The sequence below is a fragment of the Arvicanthis niloticus genome, chromosome 1 (genome assembly GCF_011762505.2).
Source record: "Arvicanthis niloticus isolate mArvNil1 chromosome 1, mArvNil1.pat.X, whole genome shotgun sequence".
NCBI classification, from domain to species: Eukaryota; Metazoa; Chordata; class Mammalia; order Rodentia; family Muridae; genus Arvicanthis; species Arvicanthis niloticus.
This window is the reverse complement of record NC_047658.1, coordinates 152,170,440-152,189,469: the sequence shown is the minus strand read 5'-3', so window position 1 is coordinate 152,189,469 and position 19,030 is coordinate 152,170,440. Positions and strand designations below refer to the sequence as shown.

At 41.3% G+C, this 19,030-nt stretch overlaps 1 protein-coding gene across 2 annotated transcripts in view; it reads left to right on the top strand.

Moving 5' to 3' along the window:
• The window catches only part of Oga (O-GlcNAcase), a 34,469-nt gene that overhangs the window by 3,735 nt on the left and 11,704 nt on the right, over positions 1 to 19,030 (top strand). For both annotated transcript variants that reach the window (XM_076922860.1, XM_034516782.2), the window contains exons 2-12: positions 420 to 471; positions 809 to 906; positions 2,572 to 2,702; positions 4,668 to 4,839; positions 7,124 to 7,222; positions 8,791 to 9,075; positions 10,734 to 10,892; positions 12,616 to 13,229; positions 14,129 to 14,303; positions 17,504 to 17,589; positions 18,555 to 18,659. In XM_076922860.1, the coding sequence (XP_076778975.1) occupies positions 420 to 471; positions 809 to 906; positions 2,572 to 2,702; positions 4,668 to 4,839; positions 7,124 to 7,222; positions 8,791 to 9,075; positions 10,734 to 10,892; positions 12,616 to 13,229; positions 14,129 to 14,303; positions 17,504 to 17,589; positions 18,555 to 18,659 (1,976 nt within the window). The remainder of the gene's footprint in view (positions 1 to 419; positions 472 to 808; positions 907 to 2,571; positions 2,703 to 4,667; positions 4,840 to 7,123; positions 7,223 to 8,790; positions 9,076 to 10,733; positions 10,893 to 12,615; positions 13,230 to 14,128; positions 14,304 to 17,503; positions 17,590 to 18,554; positions 18,660 to 19,030) is intronic.

The window sequence follows — 19,030 nt, the reverse complement described above, 5'->3', positions numbered from 1 at the left end:
TTTTTTTTTTTTGTTTTGTTTTGTTTTGTTTTGTTTGTTTGTTTTTTTGAGACAGGGTTTCTCTGCTGTGTAGTCCTGGCTGTCCTGGAACTCACTCTGTAGGCCAGGCTGGCCTCGAACTCAGAAATCCGCCTGCCTCTGCCTCCCAAGTGCTGGGATTAAAGGCATGCGCCACCACCGCCTGCCTGCACTTCTTTCTTTAAGACAGTGCTGGGGTCCAGACCCAGGGCTTTGGTAGGCTGGCTATTTCCACAGGATGCCACATTATCAGCACCTCTATACAGTTCTTTGGGAAGGGATTCTGCATTTTGTAACCTTTTTGCGCCCCTCCCCCCCTCCCCCCCCCCCCAGTAAAACTGAGTCCCATTTTGAAACCTGAGAAAGTTTTTTTTTTTGTTTGTTTGTTTGTTTTAATCTAGGGTTTTATGGAAGACCTTGGGTTATGGAGCAGAGAAAAGAGCTCTTTAGAAGGTAAGTTTTGATGTGTGAAGCAGAGGAGACCAAATTACTGAAAAACCTGCTTCTTTACATTTAGTCCTTTACATCTGCCTAGGCGAGTGGGTTTCGAACTTTTCACGGGGAAATTGAAGAGGTTTGGGGTGTTGACTGCTTTATTCAGAGCTGTATTTTTGTTCAAGATTTAACAGGTTGAAATACTTGGTAATATTTAATGTCTTAAGATTCCATTGATAAGTCTAAAAGTAGAAAATTACTTTGTCATGAGATAGAGGTATACAAAAAATAAAAATTGATGTTTGTAGCCTACTATTGCTGCCTACTTATGCATATGTAATTTTTTTCTCTAAAGGCTTCAGAAATGGGAATTAAATACATACTTGTATGCTCCAAAAGATGACTACAAACATAGGATGTTTTGGCGAGAGATGTATTCAGTGGAAGAAGCTGGTAATTTCTGTGTGTGTGTGTGTGTGTGTGTGTGTGTGTGTGTGTGTGTGTGTGTGTTTGTGTGTGTGCTTGTCTCTGCCTGAGTTTGCACACCTGTGCAGGTTTGAGCATGGAGTTGGTTTTCTCTTTCCAACTGAGGGTTCCAGAGATTGAATTCTGTCTGTCAAATTATGTGGCAAGTACTTTTATCCTTAGCTATCTTGTCTGTTTGGTGGCAGCTTTTAAATTTTGATCTATGAGTTCAAATATGATCTATGAATGGATGAGGAGACTGTTTTAAGATAGTTATGCTACACTTACTAAAAATTGTATTTTATTCTATGAGTAGTGTTATCTGGTAACTAGTGTGTGAACTAGAGAAGATTTGAAGTGTGGTACTAAGAGTCCTGGCTGTTGAATGTGGCTCATGGCTGGCTGTACCGTCCTGGCTGCACTTCTTCTGTGGTCATAGATGATGCTCCTTACTTCTGCTGGTGGACTTTAGACCACAAAAGACTAGGCGAAATACTGAAGGAAGCCGGGGGTAGGATTTGGACAAAGAAATAAGGCACTTGCTTTGAGTGCAAATTTAAGTACTGGAGATATTTTATATAATTGATTTCGGAAGGGACGTTGTCATTTTCAGTTGCTGTGACAAATGATAAAAGAATGTTCTAGAGGGTTAGAGTTTATGTCCACAGGGAACAGGGCAGCAGGCAGGCAGCTGGAACAGTAGCTGTGAGATTGTCGTGATTCACAAGCATGAGTCAGGGAGCGTCTGGGAAGGATGCAGGCTTTGAAACCTCAAAGCTGGAACCGAGTCCTTCCCAAACAGTTCCACCAACCAGGGACTAAACCAAGTATTTAAACATATGAGCCTGTGGGCCCATTACTTATTCAAAGTACCATGGGCATGGTGGCATACTCCTTTGATTCCAGCATTTAAGAGGCAGAGGTATAGGTGGATCTCCTAGAACATCGTTGTAAATCAGACAAGTGGCACTTTCCTATGTAAAAACACAAAAATTTAAAAATATTAAAAAGAACATACTTTACTGGTAGTGATACTTACTTTACTGATACTTCTTTGCCCCCCCAAAAGGTAAGAAATTATTTGAAAATGAGGGGGAAAAAAGGTCTCTTTGTGAACCTCTGTGTTTGATGTAGGTCCTACTAACTCAAGCTGGCCTGCAATTCGCTTCAGTGTGTTGTCCAGGCAGAGCTTAAACTCACAGTGGTCCTCCTGCTTCAGCCTCTTGAGTGCTCTGATTTTAGGTATCAGCCACCATGTTGGACTTGTGAAACTTGTTCTTTTCTCTTGGTATAATCGATTACTTCAGGCTTGTGCCACTTTGTATGGCCTGTTAGCACATTAGATAGGTGGTTTTTTTTCTCTTTGTTATTTTGAGACATTGTCATCATATAGCCCAGGCTGGCCCTTGAATTTGTTTGCTATGTTGTTGAGGCTGGTCTTGAACTTCTGCCCTCCTGCTTCAAGAACTTTCTGAGATTACCAGAGTATACTAAAACACACTACAGGAATGTGATATATTCTAAATTTTAATTTTTAAAATGAAAGAATTTTTCCTTTGCTGTAAATTGGAAGAGATGATTTCTTCAGTTAGGAAGTAAAAGTTTCTTTTAGTATTCCTGTTGCTTTCTAAAATTATGGACTCTGTTCTCTAGAGCAACTTATGACTCTGATCTCTGCTGCACGAGAATATGAAATAGAATTCATCTATGCTATCTCACCAGGATTAGATATCACTTTTTCTAACCCCAAGGAAGTATCAACATTGAAACGCAAACTGGACCAGGTAATTCTTTTTTATTTTTCTTGAGGTTTTTTGGTTTTGTTTGTTTGTTTTGCTTTATGTTAAAATGAGCTCAAATTTTGGGTAGAGAAGTAGTTGTCAATCAAAAACTTAATTAGAAGTAGGTACCTGTGCTGGTCACATTTCAGTTCGCAGCTCTCAGGAGATTGGGGGAGGTGGGATGTGGTTTAATAGTAGAGCTTTGCCCAGCATGTGTTAGGTCCTGAATTCAAGTTCCAGCATCACACAGAGCCCACAGTAGCCCCTGCAGCTTAGAAGGCTCCATTCAGATTCTTATGCTAGCTCAGGTGATGCTCTTAGGCTAACCTGTGCTCAGAAACTACACATACCATTGGATACTTGACTAAATAGGTGCTAATGTTAGAAAATAATGGTAGATGTCAGTTTCCTGATAGACATAGTATGATATTCATTCAGTCTGGAAAAGGCTACTTTTTCAAGGAAAGAGGGAGCCTACATAAGCATGTATGCTGCTGGTGGCTCTGACTCATAGCTGGCTTGTATTAACTGTATTTTTGTGTAGTGTAGGACTCCCGGTTTCTCATTGGTTTACGTTTAATGGGTTTTCTATGTGTATGGTTTGTTCTTTAAGCAAAGATTTATACTAGTGTCATCACAGGGCTAGTAAAACTTAATGAGATAGAAGCTGGGTGTGGTAACTCATATATAATTCCAGCATTTGAGAGGCTGAAGCAGGGGGATTGCTAAGATTTTGAGGCTAGCCTGGTCTGTAGTATGATACTCACTCTTAAAAAACAAACAGGATGTGCAGAGATGAGTCAGTGGTTAAGATCACTGACTGCTCTTTGAGAGGACATGGATTCAATTCCCACCACACAGGGGCTCACAACTGTTAACTCCAGTTCCAGGAGAGTCCATGCTCTCTGCTGCTGTCTATGGGCAATAACATGCATGTGATACACAGAAATGCATATGGGCAAAACTATATACATACAATAAAAAGATCTTTAAAAAAAGAAACGGAAAATAAGAACCAGTTGAAGATGGCTCAGTAAGTCAAAGCTCTTGCTGCAGGAGCCCTAAAGAACTCAGATTGAGTCTTGATGCCCACTTTTAAAAAGAGGATCCAGTGCCTTGCAGTGACTCGGCATTCCTGCTCAGAAACTAGATGTGGATGTAGCAGATGGCCCAGAAGCTGAGTGGGACAAGTAGGTGTTGTACATAGCATGATAGCGACAGTAGCTGTCTACCTCCTTAAGGAGGCAGCAAAGAGAGTTCAGGTCCTGAAAGGTTTTTGTCTGATCACGTGTGCTTGCATACACACATTAGTAAGGATTTAAGGGCAGGGTGGGTATGGCTCTGTGTGCTGGGGATTTAGTGTAAAGACTGGAAGATGGCTCTGATGAATGGACTGCTGAGACATTAGTGCTCTGTCAGTCAGTTGTTCCTTCTGATGGTTGCCTAGTTAGGCACCTCTGAAAAGGAGCTGGTAGATGAATGTGCGTTTGGGGACTAGAGTGAGGTCGAAGTGTTTTTGTGGATTGAGCACACTTGTTCATGGTGTCTGTAAGTTTGTGAATTTCTTGGATCTTCTAAGTTAAGCTGACTTCTTTTGGATTGGCTTGCTGTTTTAAGATAGGGCTATGTAGCCCTGGATGTCCTAGAACTCATTCTATATAGACCAGGCTGGCCTCAAACTCAGAGATCCTTCTGCCTCTGCCTCCTGAGTGCTAGGATTAAAGTTGTGCACCACCACCCCCTCACTGATTGCTGATTTAGTCATACACTCCAATCCAAAATTAAAATTGGGTTCCAAAACACTAGCTATATTAACTTGGAATTGTTGCCACCGAAAATGTAAAAAGATCAGATATGCTTTGATAGTCCAAGTAAAATATTTGCCTTTCAGATGACCATTAGTATATTTTAAAAGAATTTTCCCTCTCTGAGATAAGCTAATAATCATGTTGGTTTTTCTTTTCTAAGGTCTCTCAGTTTGGGTGCAGGTCATTTGCTTTGCTTTTTGATGATATTGACCATAATATGTGTGCAGCAGACAAAGAGGTGTTCAGTTCTTTTGCACATGCTCAAGTTTCCATCACAAATGAAATTTATCAGTACCTGGGAGAACCAGAAACCTTCCTCTTCTGCCCTACAGGTATTGTATATAATAACTCTGAATTTAATTAGTCTTGAAATAATAGGTGCACTGGACCTATTGCATCCCTCCCTTTGTGAATGAAAAGAGGAATGCTTTTTTAGAAGACATTTCTCAAAATATTATATAGAAAAAAATTAGGACCTTAATATACCAAAGAAGTAAGTTGGAGATGTTTTGTGTTTTTAGTATTTGAAGTATGTAAACATTATTACACTGTTCATGTTAAGAAAAATTGTATTGAAATGAAAGCTTGAAAAAATCAAATTCTTGTGCTTTTACCTTAGTCCTCCTACTTGTTCCTCTTTCTGCCCATGGCTCTGATCTCTCCCATTCTACTCCTCCCACTCTTCATCTGCTTCTGGGGCTCATAGCCTAGAAAGTACAGCAGCCGCACCACATAGCTCTCCTCACTGAAAGAGGTTCAGTCCCTCTCAGTTACCTCTCATGGTTCACCTCCACAAAACTTTGTTCACACTTTTTCTTTCTTGTACAGGAAGGATGTTAGTTGTAAGAAATAATTTAGTCAGAATTTGTTTTTTGGTGGGGATATTAGATTTTGGTCTCATGGATCACAGACTAGCCTCAGACTTGTGAACACCAGCCTGCCTCATTGTCCCAAGTCTGGGATGTATACAGTTGTGCATACAGATGCATAGATCACATGACAAGCTTAATTGTTTTGGTTTTTTTGTTTTTTTGTTTTTTTTTTGAAAGTTATTTATTTTATGTATGTGAGTACACTGCCACTCTCTTCAGACACACCAGAAGAGGGCATCAGATCTCATTACAGATGGTTGTGAGCCACTATGTGGTTGCTGGGAATTGAACTCAGGACATCTGGAAGGGCAGTCGGTGCTCTTAACTGCTGAGCCATCTATTCAGCCCATGAAATAACTTTCTAATGATTGAGATCATGAAGATTGCTTGGTACTACTGAAAATACCAAGGTTTGTTTTGTTTTTTAAGATACAGGTTCTCAGAGCTGTGTAAGGCTATGGTACGTAGGGATTTCAGGCTTAGGTTTTTCAAAACCTACTTTAATAAAGGTTCTTAAATGCTTTAACCTCCTAGCCTGCCACCCACCAGAGATAGTGGATAACAAAAGTTAACAGGGTAAAGGGGCTTGTGGACCTATTTAGAAATAGTTCTTTGGGACAGTTACAATCTTTGCTGTCAGCAATCCAGTCTTCTAGCAAAACAGCAACATGAATCAGCAGATGCACGCCAGTCCACTCACCCTCACACAAATCAGCAATGGTATCTCGATCCAGAATAAACTTCGAGGCTCTTCAAGAAGCTGCCAGAATATCATTAGAAGTTCTTTGGTGAGTTACTTACTCTGTGTAGTCGCAATGAGCAAAGATCAGCAATTTGATGCAAGGCGAGCCAGTATATGAGTGTCAGCAAAGACTGTTGAAGCAAAGCAGACCAATACGATAGCTTTCTCCCACTGCCCGTGGGGTTCTATTTATAGTCTCTCTAAACATCATGTGTCCTCTCGTGTCCACTTTAGCAAAACCTCTTCTCACCTGTGTCTGCTTCAGAAAAACATTCTTTCACATGTCTGCTTTAGCAAAACTTCTTTCATCTGTCTGTCACAGGAAATCCCATTATGACCTAACTGGATCTTCATAGAAACCAGAAATTACCACTTCACAGGAAGGCCCTGTTTTGTTTCTAGAAACTGGGCATGGAGGTTCATATCAGGTACTAGGGAGCAGAGGAAGGTGAACTACTGCCAGGTCACAGCTCTGTTGTGGGTTACTTAAAGACGCTGTTCCTCAAATATATATAAAAGAATGAGTCTCCATATAACGAAGGCTGGTCTGTAACATCACCATGTTGAGCCTAGAGTGCCCTAATGGGAACTTCCTGTCTTGGGTTCTGGAGTTGAGATTACAGTCAAACACACCATCCAATTTGAATATCTGATGTAACATCTGCTTACGTTTACTCCTTTTATCTATAATAGAACCCTTTATTGTTTGAATAAACAGAATACAGAATTTGTAAGCATTTTCCCCAGCTACAAATGAGCACTTCAGGGGGCTGGAGAGATGACTCAGTGGTTAAGAGCACTGAGTGTTCTTCCTGAGGTCCTGAGTTCAGTTCCCAGCAACCACATGGTGGCTCACAACCATCTGTAATGGGCTCCCATGCCCTCCTCTGGGGTGTCTGAAGACAACTACAGTGTACTTAGATACATAAAGTAAATAAATTTTTAAAAAACAAACAAATGAGCACTTCAGTTCTGACTATTTTTCTTCTCTTCTACATTCAGAATACTGTGGCACTTTCTGTTACCCAAATGTATCTCAGTCTCCTTACTTGAGGACTGTGGGTGAAAAGCTTCTACCTGGAATTGAAGTGCTTTGGACAGGTAAGTTCTCAATAATTTATAATGAAACTTCCATTATCAGGGCTTAGAGAACTGGTCTCTGGTCGAGGATCTTTTGAGACACAGTATTGTATATTCCCAGCCTAGAATTTGCTGTGTAGCCAAGGGTGATCTTGAGTGTAACAACAGTTCTTGCCTCCCAAGAACTGGGAGTACAGCTCTATCCAATACACCCAGTGTAAGTGATGCTGCGGGCCAAACCCAGGGCAGGTCATGAGTGCTAACTAAGCTAACCATTGAGCTGTATCACTAGACTCTTAGGAAGCTTCCTTTTTATAAAATGAGTAAAAGGATATGTTGCTATACTAATTCAGCAAGGAAAACTGAAGCCAGCCATAGTGACACATGCCTTTAATCTCAGCATTTGTGAAGCAGAAGCAAGTGGATTTTTGTGAGTTTAAGACCAACTTGGTCCGCATAGTGAGTGCCAGGGCTGCACAGAAGAAACTAAGAAACTGTCTCCCAAAAAAAAAAAATTACAGGGCAGTGGTGGCGCAGGCCTTTAATCCCAGCACTTGGGAGGCAGAGACAGGCGGATTTCTGAGTTCAATGCCAGCTTGGTCTACAGAGTGAGTTCCAGGACAGCCAGCACTACACAGAGAAACCCTGTCTTGACACACCCCCACCCCCACCCCACCCCCACCCCCAAAAAAAGAAGAAAAATGGAGCACCTGGGTGAGGTGGTACACACGGGTTGTTCTGCACTTGGGAGGCTGGAGTAGGAGGATTATTAGATTGAAGCCACCCTTATAAATAACTGAAGAGAAGGGAGGCAGGGAAAATGGGACATAGCTTAGTAGTGTAGCCCATCAGTTTACTACATGTGAAACTCTGGGTTTAATCTCCATTGATTCAAAAACCAAGTGGGTGGAGAGAAGCTCTGAAAGTGTATACATGAAGAAAACAAAGCTGTTTATGTATTTTAAATATTTTATTGCTTGATTTCTATAAGTGGTATATGTGTGTTGTGGTACACGTGGAGGTCAGAGGTCAACTTTTGATAACCATTTTCTCCTTTCACCCTTGGGTCCTGAGGATCATTAAGCTTGATGGCCAGTTCCTTAGCATCCTGGTTGTGTTTATGTTTTCATTACACTTAGGAGAGAGACTGTGCGTGTGGCCCTCTATTCCTTGACCCCTGCCGTGGGATATGATACGTATGTAGGTTAGAGAACAGTTTATGAGAGCTGGAACCATCAGCCATGAGGGTACTGGCAGTTACATTCAGGTCATCTGGCTTGGTGGGCAAGCACTTTTATACACTGAGCCATGCCACTAACCTTTCCAGCTCTTACTTATCTCTCTATAGTTTTAAATTTTATTTAATGTTTGAGTGTTTGGCTGCATGTACACCACATGCCAGATGAGGGCATCAGATCCCTTTATAGGTGGTTGTGAGCCACCATGTGGGTGCTGGGAATCTATTTCATGTTCTCTGCAGGAGCAACAAATACTCTTAACCACCTAACCTTCTCTCCAGCTCTGCTACAGTATATTTTGAGAACCATATAGAAAGTTTTATAAATATGTTCTTTTAACATTATTTCTAGGTCCAAAAGTTGTTTCAAAAGAAATTCCAGTAGAATCTATTGAAGAAGTCTCTAAGATCATTAAGAGAGCTCCAGTGATCTGGGATAACATTCATGCTAATGATTATGATCAGAAGAGGCTGTTTCTGGGTCCCTACAAAGGAAGATCCACAGAGCTTATCCCACGGTTAAAGGGAGTGCTGACCAATCCAAATTGTGAATTTGAAGCTAACTACGTTGCCATCCACACCCTTGCTACTTGGTACAAGTCTAACATGAATGGAGTGAGAAAGGATGTGGTGATGAGTAAGTACCTGTGTTGGTGGTGGACGGGGGGCCAGCAGCTGTAAGTACTGTCCTCTGTCTCACAGCACAGCCTTTTCACAATTGTCTTTATTTCTCTTACTTAGATACATAACAGAAAAAGACTGAGTGGCTTTGGACAAGTCACTTTTTTCAAAGTCCCCCTAGTAGAGTTAGTTATAAGTGAGAATGTTCGCTGTTTATTGACTTGCATTTAATGGTATTGTATGACAGGTACATGCATCTTCCTGGATGTTAAATAGAAAGAATTAAGTGTACCACTTTTGAAAAAAGAATCTTAAGTTCAGGACGACTGCAGACATTTGTGGTGTGTGTCATGTTGTGATGCTGGTCTGCAGTGTGGTAGCAGGAAGAGTGGTAACTTGCAGTGTTGATAGACAGCTGGACATTGACATGCGAGCTGGATTGAGTGCAGGTAAAGCTGCTGCATCTGGCCTCAGCAGGAAATGCTGCTCATAGACACTTTGAAGTTAGAGCAGGCAAGAGATGGCTCCAGCCCAGCAACCTGAAATTCAGTGTCTGGGATCCACATAATGGAAGGAAAGAAGGAACTCCACAGAGTTGTCCTCTGATTGCCGTGTCTATACCAAGATATCCATGCCCACAGACACTGGGTACACATGATAAATAAATATGTAAAAAATTTGAAGTTAGTCTGAAGCAGGGTTACTAATGATATTTGAGATAGGAGTGCTGTCTGTCATGGTGCTTGGTGTATGTATGTAGCTGGAGTCTGTGCCCTTGCAATTTTTCATTGAATTGAAGCCTTCTATGGCTTTGTCATTGCTGTCTCTTTCACTCCAATAAAAGACACAATTAGTGTAATCTGCATACATGGTGTTTAACTCCTACATATTTTAAGACAGAGCATGATAACAACACTTCCATGATAGCTGTTAGATTAGCCAAACTCAGCTGTGCTCCATGCTAGACTAGAGTTGCTGAATGCCAAGCTGACTGTTCTGCCTGTCCTCACTCAGAACTTGATGACCTTATGCTCAGTCTGATGGAGTGGTGTCGTTAGTCCCAGCATTTAGAAACAGGCAGGCAGATCTACATAGTTCAGGGACGATCAGTGAGACCTTACATAGTGAGATCCTATGGGGGTGGGGGGGAGGAAGACTATACCTTAGTGATTGATTAATAATGAAGTTATAATAGCCTAAAGACTAGTGTAGTATAATGCTTTTAATTAACCTTGCCATCTCTATTAGTATTCGGTGAACATGTATGACCCATTTTTCTAATGATTCTAATATACTTATTTTAGTTGAAACCTTGAACAAGTAAGTGACTTTCTAGATGGTTATTGGAGGATCTAGTTTTTTTTTTTTTTTTTTTTTTTTTTTCTTTTTTCTTTCCGAGACAGGGTTTCTCTGTTTAGTCCTGGCTGTCCTGGAACTCACTCTGTAGACTAGGCTGGCCTTGAACTCAGAAATCCTCCTGCCTCTGCTTCCAAAGTGCTGGGATTAAAGGTGTGTGCCACCACTGCCTGGCTGTATTTGTGTTTTATATTAGAGGTTTGTTTTGTTTTTGTGCTGCTTTAATCTTACCTACAACAAGTGAAACTTAGGTATATGTCTTCACTTATGAGGAGGGTTTTCTAATAAAAACTATTTTTATGCTTTTTTCCCCCACAGCTGACAGTGAAGACAGTACTGTATCAATACAGATAAAGTTAGAAAATGAAGGCAGTGACGAAGATATTGAGACTGATGTGCTTTACAGCCCACAGATGGCTTTAAAGCTGGCTTTAACTGAGTGGCTGCAGGAGTTCGGTGTACCTCATCAGTACAGCAGTGAGTTGGGCTGGGGTGGGTTTGGTGCTGCTGCTGCTGCGGTGAGGCTAGAGTCTGTCCTGTGCGTGCTGGGTGAAGTCTCCTTTAACACTCTCTTAGTCCACTAATTCTTGTTTTATGTCTTACTTTGGATTTTATATTCATTTATGTGTATATATATTTGCTTGTGTGTGTAGGTGCCAGAGGATAGACTTTGGGTGTCATTCCTCAGAAACTGTCCGCCTTGGGACTTTTCGTTTTTGATAAGGTTTCATATAGCCCAGACTGACCTCTAATTTGACATGTAACCTAAGAAGAGCTTGAACTTTTGTTTTGCTTTGAGACAGGGTTTCTCTGTCTACCTGAAATTGACTGTAGACCGTGCTGGCCTCTTAACTCAACAGAGACTCACCTGCCTCCACTTCCTGAGTTCTTGGAATATAGACCTGTTCTACTACACAGGCCTAGCCAGCTTTTATCAGGAGATTGAATTGCAGAGTTGTCACAAAAGTGCAGTCATGCCCCTTTAGATCCACTAAGCAAAATGTAATTGAGGTTTTCATGGCTCTTTTTTTTTTTTTTTTTTTTGAAATGCCGTCATATAGCCCAGGTTGGTTTAGAACTTGCTGTGTGGCCACAGATGTCTTGGAGTCCTTCCTACTCCTGCCTTGCCTCCCCAGTGCTGGGGTTTTAGGCATATATTACCATGGCCAGCCCTTTAAAAAAATATTTTTATGTATATGGTCTTAGGCTTGCATATATGTCTCTATACCATGTGTGCACTGTGCTAGTGGAGGCCAGAAAAGGGGTGTTGGAGCCTTTGGAAGTGGAGTTCCAGATGGTTGTAAGCTTTCATGTGGTTGTTGGAAACTGAATTTGGGTTTTCTGGAAGAACAGCCAGTGTTCTTAACTGTTAACTTTTTCTGAGGCGAGGTTTTGACTTTGCTGTGTGGTTCCTGTCTGGCTGCAGCAGCGCTCCTGCTTCAGCCTTCCATCTGCTGGAAATACCAGGTGCTTGCACTAGGCCCTGCATGAGCAATTAAGTTTGGATGGCATAGTAGTTAAGAGTACTTCCTGTTCTTACAGAGGTCCTGGGTTCAGTTCTTCCCTACACACGTGTCAACTCACAATCATCTGTAACTTCAGTTTGAGGAGATATGGTACCCTCTTCTGGCATACATGTGGTTCACATACATATACGTGTGTACGTGTGTGCGTGTGCATTGGATTTCCCTGGAATTACAGTTACATGTAGTTGTCACCCCGATATGGGTGCTGGGAACAGAACTTAGGTTCTCTGCAAACACAGTACACACACTTTTATTTGGAAACAGGGTCTCACTTTGTAGCCTTGGCTGTCCTGGAGACTCACTATGGGCCAACCTTGAACTCGGGAAGATTCTGTCTCTGCCTCCTGATTGCTGGTATTAATAGCATGTACCACCATGCCTGTCAGAGTATGCAGAGGGGTGTGCCATCATGCCTACTTTTCAAACAATTTTTAATTAAGTTTATTGATTTATTATGTTCACACATAGGCATGTACATACTGTGGCACAATTTTCAAGAGTTAGTTCTTTCCATGTCAGTCTCAGGGATCAAGCCCATGTTGTTGGGCTTGGTGGGTAGTGTCTTAGCCCATTGGGCTATCTTCCTGGTCTGGGGCGGAGGGCAAGCATCCTAAAGTCCAATTTGTTTTGTTTCTAACTTTGATTGCCTTTGTTTCTTCCTCTCACCATTGTAGGTAGGCAAGTTGCACACAGTGGAGCTAAGACAAGTGTAGTTGATGGGACTCCCTTAGTTGCAGCACCCTCTTTAAATGCCACAACTGTAGTTACAACAGTTTACCAGGAGCCCATTATGAGCCAGGGAGCAGCTTTGAGTGGTGAACCCTCAGCTCTGACCAAGGAAGAAGAAAAGAAACAGCCAGATGAGGAACCCATGGATATGGTGGTAGAAAAGCAAGAAGAATCAGAGCACAAGAATGACAACCAAATACTAACTGAAATTGTTGAAGCTAAAATGGCAGAGGAGTTGAAGCCAATGGACACTGATAAGGAGAGCATAGCTGAATCAAAATCCCCAGAGATGTCTATGCAAGAAGATTGCATTAATGACATCGCTCCTATGCAGACAGATGAGCAAACCAACAAGGAGCAGTTTGTGCCAGGTCCGAATGAAAAGCCGTTGTACACTGCGGAGCCGGTGACTCTAGAGGATTTACAGTTGCTGGCTGATCTCTTCTACCTTCCCTATGAGCACGGACCCAAAGGAGCCCAGATGCTCCGGGAATTCCAGTGGCTTCGAGCCAACAGCAGTGTTGTCAGTGTCAACTGCAAAGGGAAAGACTCTGAAAAAGTGAGTATGCTCCTTGTTCTTCAGTGGCTTCTAGCTGCTGGTAATGTGGAAGGAAAGTTTGTTTATAGTGTCTTAAAAGCATTTTAAAGTGTTTGTTTGTTTTGGTATTTCAAGATAGGGCTTCTCTTTGTAGCCCTGGCTGTCCTGGAACTCAAAGAGTTCCAAGTGGTGGGATTAAAGGTGTGGGCCACTACGTCCCAGCTTTAAAGTTTATTTGTAATTAAGTGCTGGTGTGTGTGTACACATGCATTAATGCATGTTTCCAAAGAGGCACTGGATCCCTGGATTATAGGAGACCCTGTCTCAAAACAGCAACAACAAAAAATCCTGGTTTTTCCTCTTCCCCAAGTTTGATTTCTTCCTTTTCTCCCTCACCCACGTTGCTATGAGGAAGTTTTTCTCTATTTCATATGTGTGGATATTTTGCCTGCATGTGCACCACATTTGTGCCTGGTGCCTGAGGCAGAACAGGGCATCACATTCCCTGGAACTAGAGTTAATGGGCCTTGATGGAACCACTATGTAGGTGCTGGGAAACAAATCTGGGTCCCTTGCAAGAGCAACAGTGTGCTGGACTGCTGGCCCTCTCTTCACCTTAGAGATCTTCAAATGACGTAATTGTAACTGGTGTAAACTTGACCATGATTAGAGTATGTTCTTTAAAATAATGATGGAGTTTTATACATCTGGTGCCTTCACTTCCTTTGTTTGATGTTCTAGTTAGAAATGGAGGATTCTGGGTTTTTAGATATTTGTTGGTTTGGAGAGACAAACTAATTGTTCACCTAAACTTTAAACCAGTGATGATTAAGATAAACAGCTCAGTGTGTAACTCTTAGATCGTTTTGTTAAGCTTACAATTTTTGAGTCATCTTATTTTTCTTTTTAATTCTGTATAGATTGAAGAATGGCGGTCTCGAGCAGCCAAGTTTGAAGAGATGTGTGCACTAGTGATGGGGATGTTCACTCGGCTCTCCAATTGCGCCAACAGGACAATCCTTTATGACATGTACTCCTATGTTTGGGATATCAAGAGTATAATGTCTATGGTGAAATCTTTTGTGCAGTGGTTAGGTAGGTGCACCAGCAGTGATCTTCTCCACATTTGTATATATTGTCCTTTTAAAAATTATCCCACAGGGAGAAAACAATTTAGAGAATTGGCAATTTCCATGTTTTTCAGTTCTTTGGCCAGATTTTTTTTTTTCAAAGGTGAACATAGTTGAAAAACTTGAAAGCCTTAGCAGTTGTATTAAGCATGTTTTTCTCCCTTGGGTTAATTTCATAAATACCTTGAAAATATTTTAGAAAGTACTGACTTTAACATGCTCTGACTGAATGCTTCCTGGATGGAACCCTGAGTCCAACACTGACCTGATTTGGAGATAAAACTCTATGAGATGTGACTCTGTAAGCTTTCTGCTGCTTGCTGTGTCTTGATAACATTTAGTGCTGTGTTTGATAGAGCAACTGCTGAAATCCCCCCAGGGGCCTGGCCAGAGGAAGCTGTCCTCCCAGCCCTGTGCGCATGCGAGCTTTAGTGGACGGCTATTCTGGTGCTACTTGGTATTACTTCCTGTGGCTGCTCTTTATCCCTTTACCAGCTAATTAATTTTAGCACGGGATGGAAATTACAGTCACCTGTAAACTCTGCTTCATTCAGTGGACTTTTGTGTGCCTCTTTTTTTTTCTTTTGGAAATTCCCAAACTTGGTTAAAAAAAAAAAAAAAAAGCACCAGCATGGCCAAGTTTCTCCAGGGACCTCACTTCATTCATTTTCAGATTCCGTGCAGTGAGCGTAAAGCACACAGCAGGCAGCAAAGCTAACTCCTGTGTCCATTTTCATAGTAGGCACAAATATTGCAACTGGGTTTTTCATGGTCTTAGTTGTAAAATAGATGGTCTGAAATACAGTCAGCTCCCAAGTTCTCAGATTTCCAGTTCTCTGTCCACATGTCTTTGGGCTCTTAAATATTAAGAAAAAACCACTGATTACTGATTTTAAAATAAAGAATTGTATCTCTTAGCACAGGAGCCTTAGCTAGCACCTTTAAGAAAAATAGGTGTGTCTATCTTAGACACCTAAGGGTGGCAGACATCTATCTCTTCTTAGGCTCAGGGGGAAAACATCTCTATTGATAGTTGAATGAAAGCACTTGCCTTCCAGGCTTCTTGCCAGGGAGTTATGAATCCTTACAGGGATTTACGTTGTAAGTCTCGAAGGCCCCTAGGGATTTTCAACCTGAAATCCAGACTGTTGAGCTTGAGAATACAGCACTTAAATATTACACTCTAGGGTTCAGTCCTTGGGACCACCTCCTGCCCCCCAATCCAAGGACTACTACTCAAAGTTAAATCTTATTATATCCACTATTACTCATTTTTCTTCTCAAGCTATGTCTGCCTTAGGCAACAGTGAGGATCATTTTCCCAAGTTGTACAGTCTCAGAACATTGTAGTTTTAAATAACTACCATCACACCTGTGAGACTGTCCCAGGCCCACAACAGGGAGAGTATCCTGACCAATTTCCGGGACTTAGGATTAGACTTCTCTGTTTTCTTCTTCTCCAATCCAGCTGGCATTCAGTCCTTGTAAAGAATGTGCTGTGCAGTACTCTTGATGACTAACGACTTGTATTATCTTCTTCCCCATTGTGTACAGATGGGAGAATCCTCAGCACAAGTGTCTACTACTATTGGATGGACAGCGGGAGATGTTCACAGCGCGTCCTGATTGTTAGCTTTAGGTTGAAAGGCTGTATCTGTGAGGCAGCTCAGGGAGGATAAGTGAGGGCAGCAGCTATGAGCTGAAGTCACGTTTGCGCAGCGACTCAGGCGTTAACCGTGTTTTCGTTCACACAGCTCCTCCTTGGCACATGCAGCGCTTTACTGTACTGGTTGGAAGTGCTAGTTATGTTGGAGTCTCAAAGTGGAGGGTAGGGGAAATTGGCTGAATTTAAACTTTGAGAAATATATTGGTTTTTTTTTTTTAATTTTTTTTTGTTTGTTTTGAACTTTTTTTGTTTTGTTGTCATTTGTATTTTCCTATAGTGTAAATCACTGACTGGAATGGGGCAAGCTCTTGTTGTAGTCTACATTTTGACCCATTTCATGTTTATTTTAAAAATACTACATTTTATGGAGTTTGTTGGCTTTTTTTTTCTCTTTGTGTGTGTTTGTGTGTGTGTGTGTGTGTGAGTATGTGTGTTCTGTTTTTGGTTTTTTGTTTTGGTTTTTTGTTTTTTTATAAATAACCCTACCCTTAAACGTAACAAACCTAGATGTGGTCTTTTAATGGGCCGAATTGTCCAAAAAAAAATTGGTTTGCTTTGGGACTGTCTGACTAGCACACTGTATCTTATACTGATGAGACTGTTAACTTGAACAGGAGGTAGAAGGCTGTCTTCCAATGGAAAAGAACTGTATTGCGCTGCTATATCTTGTCAGAAAACTAGGCAGGTCATTTCTATTTGGTTTCCAAACATTAGCTGTTAGTTATCTCTTGCTCTCTGGCTTTATTGCCTGTGAGGTTGGCTGCCTTCAAGCCTGCCATTCGCCACCTGCATCCAACACCGGCAGTGATCTAGCAGATGCTTAAAAGAACCACACATTGTCATTCTTATAAGAAAAGTGTGTTTTTAGCTTTGGACAAATTAAGAAATTTAGTTGGCCCTCTCTAGTTCTCAGATCTTATTAGATTGGTATTCTTACTGCCGTGTCTAGATTTTGATAGTCCTTGTTCACTGAAACCAAAACTTTTATTATTTTATTTTTGTCAACAGTATCTGCTGACCTTAAGTTTTCTGACAAGATTGACCCCCTTTCCCTGTTCTGTACCTTTCCTCAAAATGTAAAATGTGACTTCAGACAGGTTTAATTCAGTTCCTTCATGGGCTGTGATAATAAAATGTCTCTTATCTCATTCTCTTCAATTTATAGTTAACAAAATTTCTTGATAGTTAAGCAGTTATTTTGACTTACTGCTGTATGTAAGGAATATAGAAACTTTGTAGATAAATAACCTAATTATTCCTTCCTATAGTTAACATGCAGAACTGATTGGTAGGAGTGCTTTCCATTAACAGAGGAAGGAGTAGAAGAACTGAAATGCCATTATACATTTTAAAATAATTATTATCACAGCCTTGCCTTGAAAACCCTGTATTAGAACTTTTAGAGAGCTATTTCCAGTGTGTGTTAGTTTGTTGGACATTTGAGACCCCAGGAAATCCCCTTTCTCGTAACATTCTCCGCTTGGATCTGATCTCAACAGGGTGTCGTAGTCATTCTTCAGCACAGTTCTTAATTGGAGACCAAGAACCCTGGGCCTTTAGAGGTGGTCTAGCAGGAGAGTTCCAGGTATCAATATGAATTCACAACTGAATTGACATTTTCCTTTGTTTTATGAGAAACCTTATGTTGCGCATCTGATGGCTGGAAGGATTGGTCTGCCGAAGGCTTTCTAGTCCCAAATTCAATTTAGTCACATAGCTGGATTTTAAATCAAATTTTCCTCCTCTTTCACAGTAATTTCTGAAGGAGATGCTGTCAATCCCCCGCGCCTGCGACGCGCAGCGGCTCTAGGTCTACACTTGACATTGTTTCTTTGCAGGTCGCACAGCATTTAAATCTGCGCCCGCAATGCACAATGCGCGCATGCTTGTCTGCCATAGGAAACTCCATGAGCAAAAAAGATGGCCGATGATGCAAGTGATTAACAAGTGATTAACTGCCTAAAGGGCAGTTCCTTTGACTTAATAAGGACCATATACTTAAAACTTAATAGAAATCTGTCTGCTAGTGACAGTCTGAACAAGATAGACATGTTCTTGCTGCTGGAATTTGTTCATGGATTTTTCAGGTGCTCTACTTTTCTCCCCCCAACAGGTGCTCTGCTGCGCACAGCAAACTGAAGCGCATTGCTTTGGGGATAAAGCGTCTCCTGGACAGATAACCCTCTTCAGACCAAACCTCTCCTCCTGACATTCTGTTCTGCCATCTTGTAGAAAGATGGTTCATTTAAGATTGGTTTTTAAAACATATTTATGTCATAATTGGATTAGGTTTTTTGTTTTGTTTTGATTATAAATTTAGATTTCTATTAATATGCCATTAAAGCTGTGTAAGTTTGGATAATTGCTATTCTGAAACACCCCTCCCCCAGGAAAGAGGTATTATATTAGTAAAGCGTAGTATACCCCTCTTCTTTAGGTTTGCCTGCAGTAGCCAGTTAATGTTAAGTTGGTAATCTGCAGTGCACACTCATTGAAAGAATTGGGTGTCTTCTCCGCACTGATCTGTCTCCCTGTTTTTCCTTCCTACAGCGTTTGCTGCCAATTGATGGAGCAAATGATCTCTTTTTTCAACCACCCCCACTGACTCCTACCTCCAAGGTTTATACCATCAGACCGTATTTCCCTAAAGATGAGGTAATTGGTTTTTTTGCTTATCAACTTATTATATGGTTATGTGCATGTTTACAACTTCCCCTTGAAATAGATGGTTGAAAGAATTGCTTCTGTCTTAAATTACTGTTCACTTATTTGTTTATGTGATTAGGGATCAGACTCAGCTGCCTGCCATTGAGCTCCAGGCCTGCGTTAATCAGTCTTCCTTTAAAATACCCATGGAAGCCGTATGAGGGAGGGAGGCCGAGGCAGGCAGAGCTCTGATTTTTGAGGCCAGCTTGGTCTACACAGTGTGTTCCAGGACATCCAAGGCTACATGGTGAGACTGTCTCAAAAAAGAAAAGAGATGGGTTTGGTTCATGGTTTTAGTTTGGTTCATGGTTTTAGTGGGC